Here is a 15,094-nt window from a genome sequence, read left to right as displayed (position 1 = left end):
CAACTTCTGATGGCTCCGTAGATCTCTGTAAGCTGAGACCTATTAATTGTGCTGACCCCTTGCTTTGTTTTGGGACAAGGGCAAGGTGGCACAAGCCAAGCTCGACCTTGTATGTCGGACTACATGTACAATACACCAAGGCTCAAGACACAAGACACTAGTGAAACCTGGGCACCTTTACCCCAAATAATTCTTTAAACTTAGTAAAGGGCATTTGGGGACTTCAATTATTTCTGTAATAGGTATTGATATAATTCCAGTTCCAAATAAGAGATTAAAATGAATATGTTGTGGGGAGAAATGGACACATGGAACTTCTTTTCTGGCAGCAAGGTGAGGAGGAGAAGGAGAATCGTTGCAGTACCATCTGTGGTCCTTGAGCTGCGCCCCCAATGGTGTTCCTGTCCCCGCGGGTCCCAGAGGAAGATGCGCTGTCAGAACATGGGGGCAGCAAGGGTTTAGGTGTTTCCTCTCACCGTACATTTGCCTTACCCCTCGTGTTCCTTTGCTCTTGTATTTCATGAGTCTGGCATAAACCCGGACATAGAAACCTCTGAAATGACCGTGGCAAGGTGAGCAGCGGCTTCCCAAACCATGGCAGCATTTTGGTAAGACTGCCGAGAGACTGAAAGTGTGCGTTACCTGAACTGCTTGTGCCCTTCTTTATAAGCTTTTGTTTGGTTTAAAAGGGAGGAGGGGGGGAGTGGACTTTAGCAGTAGCTTCTAAAATTGTCTCTTCTTTCAGTAAGTACAGGTGATGTATCTTTGATGGCTCCTAAAAGCATATTGATCATTGTCAATTTGGAAGCTTTTATATAATAACACTGTGTTTGTTGTAGATGACAAGTTCAGGGATGTTTATTGAGTTACTGTCTGTTGGAAAAGGGTCTTACAGGTTCTCTGCTGTGCGGGGGGCCCAAAGCTCAGTCCCACTGCACGTGAACCCCCATGCCAGCACAGCCGGGGCTCTGCTGCCGAACACGAGTGCGCAGCTCTGCACGGGGCTCCCAGTCCTCAGCGGGGACGAGAATCTCAGACAGCAGGAGCTGAGGAAAATGATCAATTGGGATAAATCAGGAGTTGTCTTAATCATGATCTTTTGAACAAGATGCAGAAGAAAACCTCTGCAGACAGTTACAAGGTAGCCTGTCCACTGCCAAATGTTCTTTCTAATTCATTCAAACAAACAAACCAAAACAAAACCAACAGAAAAGAAAAACCAACCAACCAACCAACCAAAACAAAAAACCGAAAACAAAACACACGCACACAACTATCTTACATGATCAAGCACAAGTGCCTTTGCAGCAATGCCACCAAGGAATAATCAGGTGTTGTGGAAATTATTGTCTTGCAGTTGTACAGTTTTCAGGTTAGCTCATTTCTGTCCTGGCAATGTAAACATTTAGATATTCATGGTCTTTGCTGTAGACCCCTTCTTCGGACACTGAGGGTGCGGTTTCTGGAGCTGTTTGAACTGGGAGAACTGACCATACTAAAGGGCGAGTTCCACCCGTGCCGTGTTCCCAGCGCTGAGAAGGCTCCTGCCCCTCATGCTGGCTCTGGAGCTCCGGCAGCCGGACCAGAGGTGTCTGGGCGAGACCCAACGCGGGGCGGTGCTGCCGCAGGAGGGATGGCAGCACATCCCCTCGTCCCTGGAGTTATACAGGCACGTCAGATCAAACCTCGATAAAACCACAGCCTGACATCTGCTGAAGGAACCAGGACCTCAGTACTCGCTGCTCTGGGGTACAGGGATGCTGGGTGGACTCTCAGCTATTTTTGGTGATGAAGGATTGTGGCGTTGAACTACCAGGCAGCGCAGCAGCCATACATCACGTCAGCAAGCGCTAGCTCCACGTGGCTGTGGGAGGCGACGATTCCGTGGGACACGAGCCAGCACTCGTGAGCATCCCCTGGCTGTGCGTCTGTCTGGGCGGCCAGGAGGGACGCGTCAGCAGCAGCCTCACTCGCAGGCTGCCGGCATGACAAATGTTCCTTAAAGGAGTCCATTAAAGTAAAATAAACCCATCTTAATGTAAGTAGGGGACATATATAACAAAATATACGAAGCACATGTATATTTGCTGTATTTAAAACCTGAATTTGTGAGAATGGCACAGCATCTACTTTGTATAAGGTACATTCAGAGCTGCTCAGTGGGAGACAGTGTGCCCGGAGATGATTTGTTCTCTTCTGAAATATGTTCACGTTCCGAGTTAGGTACATAAGATCCAGGACGACAGAGCACTCGTTTTTATGGAGGTGTGATCCAGCTTTGGAGCAGGCAGGGCATGCTGCTTGGGGCTAGGCAGCTTTTCCAGTCCTGGTGCCAGGTGAGGAGCTGTTGGCTGTGGCAGCTGCCAGCCCTGCCATGCAGCCGCGCCCTTCACCCACGGCTGATGAAATGTACAGATAATTGTGATTCTGCAGCGTTCTCTCTGAAGGTTCACACAACTGCCCTGATGTTCCTGTCTTTTCCTGGTGCCTTCGGGAGGCAGCTGAGTGGACGCAGCACCACACAGTCCTGGCTCTGAAGAGCTGCTGCTGTGGAGCCGCACCCATCCGTGTGACAGACACATGGTGGGGCTAGGCAAGTGTCTCACAGGTATGACAGCAGATGTGAGAAGCCATCCAAGTCAGGTCTTGAAGCGACAGGCTGTGCACACCTTGTTCCCCGTGCAGGAACCCCGCAGTTGGGATGCAGTCTGTCCCGGAATGGTGAAAGCAAAGCTTGTCTCTGTTGGTAAAGAGGAGATCTGAAGGAGGTCTGCTTGGTAGGACTGCCTGTGCACCAGCACAGCTTCAGAAGCAGAAATCTTCCAGCTGGAGCTGGGCAGCATGTTCTCTGTCTGTCAGCAAGTTTGTAACACTTTGTTTATTAAGATAGTGCTGCATAATTGTAAGGCCCTTCTCAAACACTTAGGAAAGGGATTCAGAGTGCAAAATGTTACTAGCAGGTCTGTGGGGTAAGGGGATAAACATGGTGAGAATGTTCTCCATGTCCTGAAAAAGAAGGTAAGGTGGATGCCTTGGGGGTTGGGGACCTGGTAACTTTGCAGCAATTCCAGTGAGGCTTCATGTGTGGAGGCGGCGGGGAGGAGACAGCACAACCCAAGCATGAGTGATCTGCCCGTCACTCTGGTGTAACTCCATCCATGCCTCGAGAGCAGGGAAAGCTGCAGCCCTGTTCCTGGTGACATCGCTGCAGCAGATAAGGGGAGCTGAGGAATGAGATGAGCCCTGGGTTTCAGCATTAGAAACAGGTGTCAATGGAGTCATGTGAGAGGGGCAGGCAGGAAAGGGAGAAGAGGAGCTTCAGGTTCAGCAGCGCTTACTTTTCAAGCAACACAAAACCCACTGAAATGCCTGGGTGGAAGGAAGAGAGTCAGTCATGGAGCAGAAAATCTGGAGCTAGGAGTGCTGACAGTGCCTGGAGACAGGGGATAAAGACCTAAGGAGCAAAGGACCAAAGAGGGAATACAGACTTGAAAGTATATCAAGTCCTGGGTCAGCGAGTTATGTCACGAATTGAGGTGTCCTGATGGCCCAGTGGGGCTGACCGAGAAGGAGATGAGCATAGTACTGAAATCTTCAGCAAGAGATGAGAACAGGTCCAGAACAAACCATTGTGTCCTGCGAACAGCTTGTCTGAGAAATGGGGCAAGACCCTTGCTACCAGTAGCCCTAAAGATGTTGCAATGTCTTCTCTGATTTTAGGACTGCAGGGAAGGAGAGTGATAGAATAATACTTGGTAAAATCACTTGGGTAAATAAACTTGTTTGAGGGGTAAAAATGCCATGTGTGCTGGTATGAAGACTGATGAGAGCTGGACTGCAAGAAAAGAGAATGCAGCGTGGGGAAAAGAACAGTGAAGCTCAGCAGATCTGGTCTTGGTTTGGGCATCGTGCTGCAGGACTCTGGCAGCGCTCAGTCCTTGGTGGGACTGGTGACCAGCGCAGGGGAGCGTGTGTGGCTGGTTCTGTGCTCCTGGGCACCGACCGCCTTTTGCTGGAGACGCTCCTGAAGATAATGGGCTCTGGGCTCTCGAGAGAGAGACCATTCAAACAATTCGTCTAGAACTAATGGGGTTTGTGCCTTTGATTGGACTGTGCTTTTCTAGAAACATTCTGTGTCAGCCTAAAAGTCTGGTGAGATCTGAACTGTAATCATTTCCACACAAGACAACAAAGGTTGCTATTTAAACTGAAATTTAGTCTGATATATCCTTCCTAGCAAATAAGCTTGAATAATTACTGCATTTTAACAGTAAAAAAAGTATCTGTCTTAATCACATTTCAGATGACTAAAATCTACCACCTTGTCTAACTGCAGAAAGAACAGCTGGCTAAATGAGGTTTCTCTCTACATCCTAAGTGGAATCTGTCTTCACCAACTCCAGTTATGTCTTAGCCTGCTTATTCCTGTGTTAATTAAAGATGGCCCTTCATAGGGACTTAATTGAGGCGAGGAGGGAGGCAGCGGCTCCGCTCACGCTCCTGTGTCCCCTCCGTCCCCTGCGAACACCACGCTGGGTTGATGCCTGGAGGAGACGGTCTCTGCAGGACGGCTGGGCAGGGACTGGTGCTGGCTGGGCAGGGACTGGTGCTGGCTGGGGCTCTGCAGGTGGATTGCAAAGAGCATGAATTCTAGAGTATAGAGTCACTTCCACTTGGAAGCTTCAGCCAGCCCACCAAACCTGGAAGTGTGGGACAGCTGTCGGGATCAGCTGTGACATGACCAAAGGTGTCAGCTCATCCTACATTAGAAATTATTTCCAGGCCTTGGGCTGGCTTCACGAAAGTAAAAAATAATCTGGAGAAACTTTCATCTCCACTAGTAATAAAACAGCAATGACCCCCCAAATTACTTTAACTAATGTCTGTATTCTGCGGAAAAATGAGGCCTGTCCTCTTCACAGAGGAAACACCGCACACTTTTATTGTCAGCCACCGTCTCCCCAGCGCCTGCAAACACAAAGGTGTTCCTGTCCTCGTGGGCTGCGATCTGTTTGTTCCTCAGCCTCTGCAAATCTCAGCTGTCCTTTGTAAATGTGCCAGGTCTGTGGTGGAGAGAACTGCTTTCCTCCAAACCTGGCCAGGCCAGAGCCCTCGAGTCTGTCCCGAGGATTGCTCAGAACAGGGAAGCTGGTAGCTGGACTGTCCAGGGCTTTTCTGTTTTGGGGGGAAGGAGAGGGCTTTGCAGAGAGAGGAATTTCAGTCTGAATCACAGACTATAATTTTGTTTGAAATCTAAGAGCAGACACAGTGAAAAACTGAAGAGGGAAGTGTCTTGAACTCTAAAAATTCCTGAACTTCCTATAATAGATCTCTGTTTAAAATAATGTGAAAAATTAAGTCTCTCTAAGGCATTGAATCATGTGCGTTCCCACGAGTGCTCAGCATGTGTCTGCACTCCACATATCCCAGCAGAGACTGTCCCTCCTACGTTGGCTCTGGGCTCTTGTTGCAGCAGGAGCCTCGGTGGGTCCTGCAACATCTCAGCTCTGGAGTTTCATAGCTGGCTTGGTGATTTTATAAAACATTTGTGTTCTCCATACTTTATTAGTCACTGACAGACTCATTGTTTATAACATACTTCTCAGCAAGCTGTTTGCGACTCATCGCCCTGCTTGCTTTATAGTCTATAAATATTTAATTCTTTAATAAACTGCTTATATGTAATATCAAATGACTGATGTACTTCTTTCCCCTCTTCAGCAGTGCTACTATTTGCAAAACAATTCTTTTGACTTTTTGAATAGCAATATGTTCCATAAATGCTTGAATTTCCTTTTTCTAAATAGCAGTTTCTTCAGGGTATTTGGTAAATTGACAGGCAGAGCAACGGTTCCTGCCCTGTTACAAGAGCTGCCCCTTCCTAAAGCCTCCACGGGGAGATTCGCTTCCAGCTGGTCACAGACTTGTACTCAGGGAACGTTTGGGACATGAAGGTAGCACCTCCCACCTGTGCACGTCGGGAGGCGGCAGCAGCCGGTGCAGCTGGCAGCCCCGCAGAGCAGGTCGGTGTTTGCGGAGCAGGGTGCCGGCCCTTCGGGGGATGGCAGAGGGAGCATCGCCGCCCCTCGCTGCATCGCCACCTCCTCTGCCTCCTGCGGATCTGCTGCATGAACGGCAGCTCTGTGCTCATTGTTCCATCCGTGGTCTCCTTCCTGCTCCTTCTCCATGGGAGCACTCACAAGAACAGTGACTCTGACTTGGCTTTTGGTCCTGAGCTGCTGGACTCCATCTTCCCAGGGGCTGTCTGGGGCAGGAGCAGACTGCCGGTACTCTTCTGGTGGTTCTCGGCTTCTCCTGCCCTTGGCCTCCTCCTGTCCTGGTGTTGGATGCTCTCTTGCACAGTGTTGGATGCTCTCCTGCATGGTGCTGCATGCTCTCCAGTCCTGGTGCTGGCCGCTCTCCTATCCTAGTGCTGGCCGTTCTTCAGTCCTGGTGCTGGATGCTCTCCAGTCCTGGCGCTGGATGCTCTCCTGCACAGTGTTGCTGCTCTCCCGCTCGGGTGGAGGGGACACTGCCTGGCTGTGCTGTGCGGTCGGATTGTCCTCAGTGTGGGCAGGTGACAATGTGACTGCATCCCCAGCTCTGCACCTCCACACCTCATGTCCCACCTGAGGGCAGATCCATGTTAAGGCTCCTGCCCCATTAATCCCTTCGCCTCCCTGACGAACGGGGCTCTCAGCGAGCAAGGGCTCTGTTCAGGCTGAGGTCCCTGCTGTGCTGCCAGGGCAAACCAGGCTGGAAGGATTCAGGACCCGCAGCGATGACCAGGGCATGGAGTCGCTTGGTGTTTGTTTTGGTTGTTCCACATTTGCAGGCTCCACACGTTGACAGGCAGCCTCTGTACTGAGCTGCTGTGAGGCTGGAGACCAGAAAGATGAGGCAGGGTCAGGAAGCACCTTCTGGGCCAGCAGTGCTGTGGTTCTGGGGTCAAGAAGCGATCGGCTGGGGTGGACAAGGTGGAAGTGATCTGCTCAGCTCACTCCAGCTCATCGTCGCTGCTCGGCTCCTTACCACAGACTGGCTTTGGGCTGCTCACATGGGTCTAGGTTGATTTTAGCACCCAAGGTCCTCTTCATTGGCATGGCAATATGTCTTAGCCATGCCTTTGAAAGGACTGTGTGGTCATGAACAGAACATTCACTCCTAACTTCTGAGTTAGGTTGGTGATTGGGTTATCCCTTGTGTCCTGAATTTTTGCATGCTGTTGGAAACTGCAAGCAGAGAGAGCCTGGCTTTGAGATTATTGCCCAGAGGCAGCACTGGTGTCCTGGTTTTGATTAGAACGGGCAGTCTGTTGCCTTCTGCTCAATCTCAGGTGCCTTTACAGAGGGTGTGTGTGACAGGGTCGCAGGGCGCACGGGGGCGGACGGCGGCTGCACGGGTCTGTAGCTGGGCCTGCATGGGGCAGCAGCGTCCATCTGCTGTGGTCACTGCAGCCCCTGCACACTGGTCTCGAGGCAGGCAGAGACCAGAGCACGTGCCTGTCTGGGGCTCCCAGTGCTCCCTCTAGACAGGGCCTGCTGAGGACACCTGGTCACTGTCCGCTTAGAGCCTCCCTTGGGCAGGTTCTGGTGCCACCTCTGTGCCTGTGTACTTGTCACGTCCAGTGATAACATTCTGAGAAAAGTGGATGCCAGAGGACCTGGCCAGCTCCTGGTCTCTGTGCCTGGCTGGCACAGTGGCCAGGTGCTGTCGGCTCTGGGCCCAGCGGCAGCGCAGCCCCGTGTCCCGCTGTCCCTGTGGGGACGTGGCCAGGCCCTGGGTGCTGTGCTGGGCTCTGTCCCTCAGGAAGCGCCCATGTCCGAGACCACCTCCCAGCTGCCACAGATCCTCCTTTGGTCTGCGGCACTGACACATCTCCCTCTGGTCCCTCTGGTCCCTCTCATCCTGCCCCCTCCCTCCACCTGGAGATTTCCAGATGGAAACCGGGCACCGTGTGGCAGCCAGACCCCGCGCTCGGCCTCCGGCAGCGAGCGTGCCTGCTGCCCTGGTGCAAGCGTGAGCAGTGATAAATCAGTAAATCAGGCGGTGGGCTGTGCTATTCCCTAATGAGCCTGTTTGTCCCAAGCACAATGCAAAAGACCCTCTTCTCCTTGGCGATAACCTTTCTGCATGTTAACATTATGCATGTATTCATGTGACTTCCTCTGCCTCACCACCACCTCTTCAACTCATTTAAATAAATATAATTTATGTGGACATTCCTTCAGTCAGGATTCCACCCCCCCCATAATATTTCATTGGTGCTGTGCACCCAAATGGGGTCGTTATGCTTTTGCATATCATTAGGGCTTTATAAAGAACAACAGCGACATCTGCATGTGCTGCAGCGCTACAGAGATGGGGGGAAAAATAAGGAAAATAAACCCCAAATGAGCTCCAAGCTCGTCTGACTCTGTCTTTCTTCAGTGCCTTCGCCACCACCATGGACACAAGTAATTGTACAGTGTAATCACATCACGGCTCATCTGAATATTCATAACCAAGACAAAGACTTGGAGGAGAAGAAAAGTGGGGGAGGGAAAGGAGGAGAATTTAAATATAAAACAGCATTTCATTTTGAAGCAAAGTTCCGCATTCAGCTCAAGAGATTGTCTCGATACCGATTCTGTCTGCCTGCCCTTCGGAAGCGGTGGGCAGTGGTAGCACCGCGCGCAGCCCCCTCCACCAAGAAAAAAAATGAAGCGCAACAACAAACAGCGACAGAACTGCCCCCAGCGAAAAGTGATATTTGAAGAGTCGCCAACGGTGGGTAACCAGCTGCTGTTTTTCCAGGAAAGAAACAGTCTATTGAGGGAGCTTTATAAAGACCCCAATTAATATGTTGTGCATGTCTAAGATCTACAAAGAGCCCACTGTGTTCCTCCCCCTGCAACCACCACCTTCTCTTCCTGATCAGTGCCAGTGGAGAAGGATCTGAGCTACCAAATAATTGATTAATCACTCCAGCGGTGACAACACCCCTCTCCAAAATAAAGAGAGAAGAAAAACAAACACAAAAAGAGGCAACTGTTCACTAATTAGTGTGTAAATTACCGCTGGTTCCATCCTTCTTTGTACCTTCAAAAAGGAAAAGAAAAAAGAGTAGAGAAATATAATCCCCATCTTAGTGTATATGTTGTCTTCATTTCTTTTGTATTATTCTCATATCCTTTACTAGTGTTAACCCAGCGGTGTGGTGGCTGTCGAAGCTGTGGCTGGTTCTGCCAGTTCGTTCCCCAAAGAGCTCCTATTTCCATTCCACTGGAGCTTATATTCCTTTAAATGTCTAGCGCAGCATCATTTCCCCCTCTCTAATACATCACTCTGCTGGAATTAGAAGAATCCAAGGTTATATCCAACTTCAAAGGTTTCCAAGTCATCGTGATTTTAGTAAAAGTAGAAGACAGATGATGGAACAAGTCCCTGGTTTGAAGATAGGCATCGCAGGGACCTTCCTCCCTCTCTCGCGCTCCCTCTCCCCCCAACTTTGTACCTCTCCAGCTCTGAATGTCCCGCGCTAGCGCGGTTTAATGATATGCAAATGAAATATGCATAAAACCATTCTACTGTATGATGATTAAACACTGGAGACATTAACAGCCGGCGCTTCGCTGTTTGACTATAATAATCTTTCCCGAGCATCCACTTTGATTGCGGAGTTATGGAAACCCAGAGCAGTTGGCAGAGAGAGAGTACGAGAGAGAAGGACGGGGAGATGCAGGGACGCATCACCCATCTCTGCATTTATCCCACTCCAGGAGACATTTCCCCCCCTTTGTATTGCGTTCCTACTGCTGTCTTTTGTAATCCATCCGTGCGGTTGCACCAGGGCGATTAACGGGGAAAAAAACCTCTTTTCTCTTAATGTTTCAAAGCTCATTAGCCAAACGATTATTCCTCATTAACAGCGAAAGCTCATTCATTAAAAGAAAAAATATGCCCAAAAGATGCCAGCGCTGTTAATCCTGAGCCCTGTAGCTGGGCTGTAAATCCCATGCTAATATTTTCCATACAGAAGGAAAGCACGCCAATCCACACCAAAAAAAAAAAAAAAACACAAGCAAAAAGAAAACATTTTGTATGTTTTGTAAAATCCGCAAGAGAGGCAATTAATATTCCCATTGTACGACTTTATTTTTTGTGTCTCCCTTTTGTTTCCAGTGCCCGTCGCTGGCTGAGCGCCCGGTGCCCACAGCACGCTGCAGGATCCTCGGCAGCGCAGACCGTGAGTAGCCGCTGTCCCTTGACGCCCCGGCCCCGCACTCGCTGCCCTCCGAGAGCCACCTGGGCGGCACGAGGAGCACCTTCCAAACCTCTGTCTTCAAGTTTGTGCATGTCTGTGTGGCATCCCTCCTCCTCCTTCACTCCCATAGTGGATCTTGTGAAGGGCTTCAGATCGGCCCCATTCATCTCCCTGGTGATAGCAGTGAATGTAGATAAATCTCTGCCTGCCTGCTTGCTGCTGGAGTATGATTTTTATTTTGTCTTCTGTGTATACCTAGGTCAAAAAGTGGGATGCATACTGACGTTGGGTGAGTGTGTGTGTCTGTGTCTTTCTCACTCTGTCTTTCTCTCTCACCCAAGCACACAAACATGCATCTCCCTGCATGTGTGTGTATACGACACGCGTGCACACACACAGACATCCCCATGCAGACGTGTGTGTGCACAGCGGCACACGCACAGCTCCGTCATACACCCCACGCTCACACACCTAATCTGCAGTGATCTGAGGCTTTTTGTGCGTGTGTGCATGTGTGTCCATGCACGCTGCTCTGTGTGCGATGTGCATACACAGGATCTCTCACTACAGCGATAAACATTCCCTCTCCTCCCAGCAGAGGCTGTATGCAGCTGTGATCCTGCCCTATAAGAGCGGTATTCCTTCCTTCCCTCCTTCGCTGTGCTGTTCCGAGACCTTCACGCTCCCTTCTCGGAGTCTCTCCCGAGCCGCAGAATTGGCACCTTTCCCTGGGGTTGTCCGAACGGCAAATGGCACCGTCTGCAGTTCGCATTCTTGCAGCTTCTTATGGCATTTTCATGTCGGCTGCTCCCTTTTGTTTGTTGTTTGCTGGGCTGGGTGTGGTTGGTTTTGGTTTTTTTTTGGAGTTAATTGTAAACGAACCTGAATGGCAAACACGCCAACAGCTTGCGGGGGAAAAAAAAAAGGCAAAAAAAAAAAAGCCGCACGCAAACGCCTTCTGCTGTGACAGATGCCCGTGTTGCCCCTGGCATGGAGAACGGGCACAAGGGGTTTGCTGTTGAGGTTTTTTCTGTTGCCGTTTTTATTGTTCTTATTTCCCTTTGCCCTTTATTTTTAAAGACTCCAAGATGCCGGCCTCGGCTCGGAACGGAGCGGTGTCATGGCGGAGACGACGGCCTTTGTCTCGCAGGGTGTGAAAGCATCCGTTGTGCTGGCTCCACTGCGGCAGAATGACGTTCGAAGGGGGGAAAAAGTGCAAAAAGTCCGAGTTGCATGGCGCTGGCAGGGGAGCCCACGGCGTCTGTCCGAGGAAGGGCTGGCGGCGGAGCCCGCTCTGTAATCCTGGCACTGCTGCGGTGCTGCCGGCCGTGTGCTCCTGGCTCTGGATAATCTCCCTGGGCTCTCTCGCGCTGTCTGGCCCGCGCTCAGGGCCCCCGTAACATATACCCGCTGCCGCGCGCAGAGCCGTGGCGTTGCCACTGAATGGATGGCACCGTGCCAGCTCCGCTGCCATCCGCCCTTGCAGCTCTTTCCTCCCTCCTCCCTCCTGCTCTCCCCTCCTCCTCCTCCTCCCGTCGACTTGACGTTAATTAACACACGGGTTAATTGATTTTAAAAGCTGAAGAATTACAGTTAACTTTTCCCACAGGGTAGGGACGCCAGCCGCCTGGCACAGCTCTGCGCTCGCTGGTGCATGGGGGCAGGGACGAGCCTGCAGCCCAGCCAGCACCGCCGGGGACGGACAGACGGACAGCTGCCTGTTGGAGTGTGGCTGGGGGCGGCTGGCACTCCCGCCTCATCCTCCCCACATGTCACAGCTATATTTTGCTATAAACAATCACAGCATCCCCCTCCCCTCACCTCTCCCTCCACTCTTCAGGAAGATGAGCTCTGTCCAAGTTCAGGCAGGGGAGCTGTTCGCCCCACATGGAGCTGTTCACCCCAGAGGGAGCTGTCACCCCAAACAGAGCTGTTCCCCAAAGGAAGCTGCTCCCCACATAAGGCTCACAGCAGCATGGAGGGACCAGCTCCTGGGGGTCCCGCACCCCAGGCCCCCACCCCAGCACCCGTGGGGCCGCTGTCTGTCACAGCCCTGCGCTCCAGGGCTCCTGTTCGGTTCCTTAATTGGCTTAGATACGTTGCTTGGGGTGAAGCATCTCAATCAGCGGAAAGTTAGTTCCTTGTAATTATGAGACAAATAACGCGTGTGAGGGCTTTGTTGTTTTGCTTTCGCTCTCCCTCGCCCCAGTCTCTGCCGCAGGTGGGGGTGAGTGACGGTGCGGCTGGGAGGAGACACGACATCGCTGGGAACTTGCTGCCTTCACCTTCTCCTGCTTTCATTTTATTTCATTTTGTTTTTTAAAAGCATGAAGCAAGTGAAGCGACGAGAGGAATCCATTATGCAAATCAGGTCACATTTGCATAATGTCTCATGACTGGAATATGCAAATGAGTTGTATAATTTATGAGTGCCAGTGTCTGTCTAAAAGTGTTTCCCAGAATTTACAAAAAGTGAGACACGGGGAGGGCAGCTGGGCTGGCTGCCCTGCCAGGAGGGCTCTGCGCTTTCTTTTCAAAGTCTTCCTGGAGATCAGCAGCTCAAATGCTCCTTAATGAGAAACAATCCCCCTTCCCACCCTGTCCCCTTGGTTTATTTTGCGTTTCTCCCTCTGCCAAGCCCCCACCTGCTCCCTCCGAACTTCTCCAGCGGCGCTGGGCTGGTCTGGGTGCAAGAGCCCTGAGCAGAGCTCAGCCCGAGCCCCCTGTACCCGCCAGCCCCGGGCACACCAGGAGCTGCGCTCGGAGCTTCAGCAGCCACAGGGATTCCTGCTGATCTGCAACGCGCCACGACCAACTTGTGCTCGAGTGAGAGACCTGCGCCTGACCTTCAAGGAGCCGCAAGGTCCCCGACCCTGCAGGGCTGGCAGTGCCACTGGAGACGCCTGGGGACTCCTGCCCGGAGCCGGCAGCCTTCAGCTTCAGCACCAAGAAGGCCTCTGGAAGATATGGAATCAGGACTTTACCTTTTTTTCCTCTTCTCTGTGTGTTTGGAGATCAGGCGCCGCAGGAGAACGCAGGTAGGCTGTTTGTATGGGGATGCTGCTGCTCTGAACTGCCTGCACAGGGTGAGTGATACCCGGATCGGCACATGGGAAGCTGTGGCGTGGTGGTGCCTGCGGTGTGGCTGCGGTGTGTGATTGTGGCGGTGCCCATGGCAATACCTGTGGTGTGGCCGCAGTGTGTGATCGTGACAGTGCCCGTGGCAATGCCCGTGGTGTGGCTGCAGTGTGTGATCGTGACAGTGCCCGTGGCAATGCCCGTGGTGTGGCTGCAGTGTGTGATCGTGACGGTGCCCGTGGCAATGCCCATGGTGTGGCACGGTGTACAGTCACAGCCTGCCTGCTCTGGGCCAGTGTCCAGTGAGGAGCAGCAAGGTGGGTGAGCTGGGGGGTCAGGGCAGCTCTGTATCAGCCTTCCTGAGCTCTGGGAGGTTCCTGAAAGGGCTTTTGGGCAAGAAAATGTCATTTGGTTTTATTGAGAATACGTATTTCAGTTGTAAAAACTGTATGTGTTTCTCTCTCTAGTTTCAAAACAAGTTTTTGTTGTTACTGTCTGAACTGATGAATCTCTCACTTGCAATGGGTTTCAAAATAACATGAGTCTTTGCGTGTTACTGAACATCTCCAGTGCAAAGCACTGAATTATAAACTCTGCCTGTACCCGTGGCTGTGGGAGTCCTGGTGTGTGAATACAAAAGGACCCTCTGCACGAGATGCAAGGAAGGCAAAACCAGCACATCTTCTGTCTCGACAAGTGAGAGGCAGCAGCACATCCAGAGCCCAAAGCAGCTTTGCTTCTGACTGCTCGGTTTGGTGCCTTGACCTGGTGCCTGCAGCCGCAGGTGCAGCTGAGGTGTCACTGATGGTGGGTGTTCTGGGGACCAGCGGGTGTAGCTGGGGCCGCAGGTGTAGCTGGGGTGTCACTGACGGCGGGTGTTCTGGAGACCAGCGGGTGTTCTGGAGACTGGTGGATGTTCTGGGGAGCAGCAGTGCCAGGTCCTTCTAGCTACAGGTTGCTTTTTGGTATTTTTATAAAACCGCCAAAATTCGTGAACATTCTCTTTTGCTTTTGGTGCTGCACTGAGAGCTGGTGAATGTCCCGAGCTCTGTATTTAGGAATGAAACAGCTTCTTTGGGGAGGGACAATGAAAGCTTATCTGGCATATGCACTGAAACTTCCGTGTCCACCAGACAAGATTTTCTGGTCTTTGTAACAAGGGCAATAGCATGGGGAATCCCTCACACAGTGTCACTCATTCACTGCCTGTGTTTACCGAGGCGGTGGGTGTGCCAGCTGAGCACCACGCAGCCCCCAGACCCTGCTGCTTCCCCGGTGTCCTCCTGCGCAGCCGCCGTGGTTCCCACCTGCAGGTCCCTCCTCCAGACCTCCCCAGCTGTTCTCTGCACTTCTCACTTTCTGTCCCACGATGGAGGTAAGTGTCTGAAACACTCATCCAGAAGATTTGTGAGCTCAGGCTTCTCCGCACGGGGCAGAGCACAGGTTAGCCATGTACCTACTGACATCACCTGGTGTAATTTCCATCAAGGAGAGTTCCTGCACCCAATGTAGAGTCCTTGTTTTAAAGAATCATGTCACCTCTGCCACCTTAAATTCCTCAAGTCGCAGTGCTGGTTTAAGCGGTGGGATACAGTAACAGGCAACCAGCAGCACTCCAGTCTCTCCTCACACCTCCTGGCAAGGCGTGTGGCAGCGGTCAGTGTGCCGGCCTGGGACAGGTGCTCTGATGTTCCACTCCTGCCAGCGCTGAGCTCTGTGACAGTGTGCGCTGTTGATGCCCATGTCGTGACTCACGTTCTGAGCTGCCAG

The 15,094-nt window shown here is 51.7% G+C and overlaps 1 protein-coding gene and 1 long non-coding RNA gene across 9 annotated transcripts in view; one reads left to right on the top strand and one right to left on the bottom strand.

The window, feature by feature from the left end:
- Window positions 1-15,094, top strand: part of LOC139829081 (uncharacterized) — an 80,773-nt gene that overhangs the window by 42,053 nt on the left and 23,626 nt on the right. For 3 of the 8 annotated variants that reach the window (XR_011741322.1, XM_071814498.1, XM_071814499.1), the window contains exons 3-5: window positions 10,165-13,284; window positions 13,895-14,131; window positions 14,545-14,699. Coding sequence is in view for 4 of the 8 variants with exons in the window: in XM_071814498.1 (XP_071670599.1) it covers window positions 13,213-13,284; window positions 13,895-14,131; window positions 14,545-14,699 (464 nt within the window). In the remaining 4 variants the exon portion in view is untranslated. Of the gene's footprint in view, window positions 1-10,164; window positions 14,700-15,094 lie in introns of all 8 variants that reach the window. The other 5 variants (XR_011741324.1, XR_011741326.1, XM_071814500.1 and 2 more) reach the window with 2 other exon arrangements.
- Window positions 173-10,176, bottom strand: LOC139829082 (uncharacterized). Its single transcript, XR_011741327.1, has 2 exons — window positions 1,283-10,176; window positions 173-1,046 (listed from the first exon to the last, which is right to left on the bottom strand). It is a non-coding gene; the product is annotated as an uncharacterized lncRNA (long non-coding RNA).

This window comes from Patagioenas fasciata, chromosome 13 (assembly GCF_037038585.1).
Source record: "Patagioenas fasciata isolate bPatFas1 chromosome 13, bPatFas1.hap1, whole genome shotgun sequence".
In the NCBI taxonomy this organism is placed as follows: domain Eukaryota; kingdom Metazoa; phylum Chordata; class Aves; order Columbiformes; family Columbidae; genus Patagioenas; species Patagioenas fasciata.
This window is presented reverse-complemented; position numbering and strand designations above follow the sequence as displayed.